General features: G+C 46.8%; 1 protein-coding gene across 2 annotated transcripts in view; it reads left to right on the top strand.

Annotated features, from left to right (window-relative positions):
• The first annotated feature begins 6 nt into the window (after nt 1-6).
• Nucleotides 7-5,070, top strand: part of St3gal5 (ST3 beta-galactoside alpha-2,3-sialyltransferase 5) — a 71,319-nt gene continuing 66,255 nt past the window's right edge. The window contains exon 1 of one of the 2 annotated variants that reach the window (XM_008840295.3): nt 7-112. In XM_008840295.3, the coding sequence (XP_008838517.1) occupies nt 34-112 (79 nt within the window). In that variant the 5' untranslated portion in view covers nt 7-33. Of the gene's footprint in view, nt 223-5,070 lie in introns of both variants that reach the window. The other variant, XM_008840296.3, reaches the window with a different exon arrangement.

The following is a 5,070-nucleotide window of genomic DNA, read 5'->3' as shown; positions in this document are numbered from 1 at the left end:
GGGCTGGCGGCGGGCCAGCGCCCCCTCCCTAGCATGCGCACCGCGGCGGCGGGCGGCGCGGAGCGGCGGCCCCAGAAGCCGCGCAGTCGGGCGGCGGCACCTGCCTGCGGAGGTACGTGGCGCAGTCCCCCCATCGGCGTAGCGGGGACTGGGGACCCAGGCGGCGGCGGTCAGCCTCAGCCCACTCCTCTTCGAGGCCCGGGCGGCTCGGTGTCACCCCTGGTGAGCAGCAGAGAGCCCTGCACCCCCAGACGCGCCTGCACGGGGACGTAGGCGGAGGGTCGTGGCTCCGGGCCGCGTAGACCCGGCGCCCCGCAAGCGGCGCAGGTGTGGACGCGGCGGGGCGGGTGAGGACAAACGGTCGGACGGCAGATCCAGCCAAGGTGGCCCGCTTCCCCAGCGGCTCGGGGGTTTTAATTCATGGCTGGAACCTTCTAAGCCAGCAGAGCCAAGTTGACTCAGTGTCCCCGCGACGGGCTTGGGGTCCCGCTGCGTGGTACTGGCGGCTCCCGAAACCTCCCTGCACATCCCAGTCGGGAGGCGTGCTGTGTGGTGTCTGCCGGTGGAAATTCGCCAGTGACCTTCCCCGCCCCCTCTCTGCGGCCAGTCCTGCGGAGCGGACACATTGGGGCGACCTTTTTGGTTCCTTGGAAATTATAAGCAGTGGCTTTTTTCAAGGAGCTGCATTCGTGGTGCGCCGTTTTTTCCTAAGTTTTCAGAGAATACGTCGTAGGAGCATAGTGAATAGAAGCAAGTTGCTGTCCCTTCTCCACACCAGCTGGGTGACCTTGGCAGACACGGTCCCCGGTGGGGGACTTGGTCTCCTGATCTGCACTGGGAGGTTTATTCCAGGCAACCTGGTTTGTGGTTCTGATCATTAAATATTATTACTGAAGAGAGTTCTGCAGAATCACTAGCTGATTGGCAATGAATTTTTTTTTTTTATCCCTTCTTAACTCAAGTATACCGGCTTTGCAAAATTAGGTGTCACTTACTTAAAAGGGAAAACTGGTTTTATGTGCAAAGTCTTCATCTGGCACCCATGGGGAGCCTGCACCTTCAGCCTAGGGATTTGCTGTTTTTTAAACTCCAAGAGGAGGGAGACTAATCTGCCCTCTGGTGTTCAGCCAAGACTTCCTTTAGTTTTTGACTAAATCCTCTTCTACCTACAGACAGAGATACACCCTGCAACTGGGAAGACCCATCAGTGTTGTATGAAAGGATTGGATAGGACAGGTTGTTGTTTCACTTGTTATCAGAACTTCACAGCTCAGAGGGGTGTCTAACATCTCTGGTGACAGAGCAGGGATTCATCTGACTTCCAACTGGTGTTTGGACAACAGATTAATGTGTGTTGTCGCTTTACACCAATGTCTGCTGTGTAGCTGCTGCTGTTTCTTCATGGCATCCATGAAGATTCTTGGTTAGGATTGATAGTGTTTTCCTTGGGGCAAGAAAAGAAATGAGATTGGGCAGAGTTTTTGTTGTTGTTGTTGTTTGTTTTATTTCTTGTTGTTGTTTGTTTTTATTTCCTTTGGTTTGGGTTTTTGAGATAGGGTCTCATGTACCCTTAGGCTGGCCTTGAACTCACTATGTAGCTGAAGCTTGTCTTGAATGCTGATCCTCTTCTGCCTCCCAAGTGCTGGAACTACAGACCTGTGCCAGCATGCCTGGCTTGAAATGGATGAAATGAGAAAGCATTAAAGGCTTCTGGAAGACTGGGCAGGGGGACTGGCAAGAAACTCTAAAAGCATAAGGTTATGATGACTTTGATATTTCTTTGAGTTTTAGCACACCTTGCTAATTTCCCTGATGTAATCAAAATAGCTCAAGTGGTGAATGTTACAGAGATAGTCAAGAAACTTCTCTTACTTGGTTTGCCTCCTCCACTCCTTCCCAGCTTGGCAGTCCTGGGCAGTGAAGGAGTTTGCAAGCTGGCTCTAGGAAGTGCACTGCAAATGAGGATCACCCTCAAAGGGTGCATTCTGTGTTGCTCATCTAGCTGAGAAAGTTTGGAATAGAAACCGCTGGGGATATACACATTAAGGGTGCAAACTCCCTAACTGCTGAGGAAGCAGGAGAAGCTAGGCCTGGATCAGTGTGCGTGGCTAAAGTTAACAAAGGCATCAACTGGAGGGGTGTGAATTACAGGCCTGGTGTGGGAGGAAGCCATAAATATGGATGGTGCTATGTGGGCTTTCTCTGGAGAGAATCAGCACAGGCACAGAGGGAGCAAGTGGGCTGTGTGAAGGAGCAGGGAAGAAATAAACTCACAGAGGCTCAAAGGCACTATATCAGTCTTGTCTGAACACCAGATTTGTGGTTTATTGTTATTGTTGTTTTAAATGTGGTGTAGGCACTTATAGCTGGGTGTGGTGATACAGGCTTGCAATTGTAATCTCAGCCCTTGGTCAGTACAGGCAGAAGGATCAAAGTTCAAGATTAGCCACTGCTATATAGCAAGTTCAACTTCAGCTTGGGCTACATGAGCCCTGTCTCAAACACACACACACACACACACACACACACACACAGTCAGCAAGTTGGCTCAGTGGGTAGAGGTACTTGCTGCTGCCAGATCTGATGACTTGAGTTTAATCCCTGAACACACATGGTAGAAGAAGACCAACTCTTAGAAGTTGTCCTTTGACCTCCACATGTGTGCTGGAGCACATACACAGACACACACTCTAAATTTTTTTAAAATTATATCTGTACAGGTACTAGAAGAATAGACATATCTATAGCATGCTCGCTCTCATTACTGATGGTGGCCATCGGGTGAATATACCACATTTATCTGCGATGATCTATTGTTGAATGTTTAGGCAGCTTCCAGTGGTTGACTGTTCCGGGTGGAGCTGCTGTCACTACTCCAGTGCCTACCTTTTGTCAGCTGTGCATTTTCTGTCTTTTGTGCATCTCTGAGGGTCTGTGCTGAACAGTGGGATTGCTGGGTTATGGGTATGTTACTCAGTTGGGGGAGCCACATGCAAAGCTATTTTATTCCAGTCTTGAAATGAATCTTGTTGGGAGTTCCTCACTACTAAATGATGAAGGTGACCATTTCCAGGCATGAAGATGACTATTTCCAGGCGTTGCTGGAGTTCCTGTAGTAGCATAGGTTTCTATCTTGCTTTGTACAACACAGAGCCCTGAGCTCCGAGACACTCTGGGGTTAAGGAAGTTTCTCTCTCTGGCCAAACTGCTTGAATTGATCTTAGCCTCCACCCATCTTGTCATAAACAAACCTCTCCCCCTGAGCTGTTCTAACATAACTTCGGGTCTGCTTCTCTGATCTGCTGTCTCTGCAGCCCACTGCATTTCTATGTAAGAGACCTAAAGGAAAAGCCCATTTCTTTTGGGGGTGTTTTGAGCTATAAAAGCCCATTTTTGTGCTTCAGTTACATCAGGGAAAGATATTTGGGATTAAGTTTTGGATAACAAGCCAACCCCTATACCCAGTGCTCTTGTTTCCCTTCAGATTTAATAACAACTGGGATTATAATAGTTAAGTATCCTGTATTTGGATTTGGTAGATTTAACAAACATAACATTTTAAAGGTCTGCTTTATGAATAATACTTAGACTTTCTGAATGGTGTGGATACTTTTTAAAATAGTTATGTATTATGTATTGTTTTTTTCAAATAGGGTTTCATGTAGCCCTGGCTGGCCTCAAACTATGTAGTCAAGGGCTGGCCTTGAATCCCTGATCCTGCCTCCCTTCCTAAAGTGCTAGGATTACAGGCATGTGCCATCATACCTAGTTAGGCTGTTTTTAACTCATCTTCATAATTACAGGCTTAATCAAGCAGGGACAGTTTTTCTGTGAGACAAATAGAGTTTCTCCTCCCTGACTGCCTTCCCTCCTCCTCAGCCTCTGTGTTTTCATCTCCTTCAGTATTGTTCTTGACCACTTTGTTTTCCATGGCAGTTGGTCCTCTTTCTTATCTGGACTGCAGCCTGCAGCTAGGGCACCAAGAGGACAGACTATCCTCCAGATAAGCCCTTCTCTTTGCTTGCTACTTCCTTTTTTTCTTTTCTTTTAGTCTTTGAAACTTTGATAGATGTACATAATATCTTTTAAATTTTATATTTTAATTATGAGCATATGTGTGTATCTGCATGTAGTTATGTGCAAGTGAGTGCAGGTGCCCTCAGAGGCCAGAGGTATTGGATCCCTGGAGTTGGAGTTATAAGTGGTTGTGTTGTGAGTTGTTTCATGTGGGTACTGAGAATGGATTGGGGTCTTTGGCAAGAGCAGCAGACTCTTAACAACTGAGCCATCTCTCCAACCCCCTATACAATGTATATTAATCACATCCCTTTCCTTCAGTTCCCCTTACCCCTACCCCTTCAATATATCTTCCTTTTAACTCTTAAGTCATTTATTTATTATTTATTTATTTATTATTTAATGTGTATGAGTGGTGTTCAGTGCTCACAGAGGCCAAAAGAGGGCCTTGAATCTCCTGGAACTGGAGTTATGGATGGTTGTTAACTGCCATGTGGGTGCTGGGTGTTAGGGTCCGTGACTCGATGGGTCCCCTCCAGATAACAAATACACGGGATTGGAGATGTAAAAATCAAGCAGAGTCTTTACTTTCCAGCTAGCTGGGGTCGACCGGCTTCCCAAGACATGCAAGTCTGGTCAGAACGATCGACCCCCATTCAGTTTCAGGTACAGATTATATAGGCCCACATAGTCATTACACAAAAAGCATTCCTCAGCAGACACTTTGATCAAACATCTTCTAAAAGCTATAGTTTCGGTTAAACATTTTTTCCAGGAAGGGTAGATCTGGTGTAAGCCTGGTGCAACTTCCCTCTCTTTGTTCCTTATCGGTTATCTGGTATGTGCAAACAGGCCTACAGGACACATTGTAAATCAACTGAGTCTGGGGTCCAGGGTCCAGGAAGGAGGTTTACAGCACTTCAATTCTTAGCATTTCAACTAGGTTAATCATCCATGTGTGGTAGATACAATCAGGCAGAACAGGCAAGCTTAGCAAGTAAATCTAAATCAACATTTTAAACAGAGTATTCTATCAAAATGCAGAGTTCTCAT

Source organism: Nannospalax galili, unplaced genomic scaffold, assembly GCF_000622305.1.
Source record: "Nannospalax galili isolate Female #2095 unplaced genomic scaffold, S.galili_v1.0 scaffold279, whole genome shotgun sequence".
In the NCBI taxonomy this organism is placed as follows: Eukaryota; Metazoa; Chordata; class Mammalia; order Rodentia; family Spalacidae; genus Nannospalax; species Nannospalax galili.
This window is presented reverse-complemented; position numbering and strand designations above follow the sequence as displayed.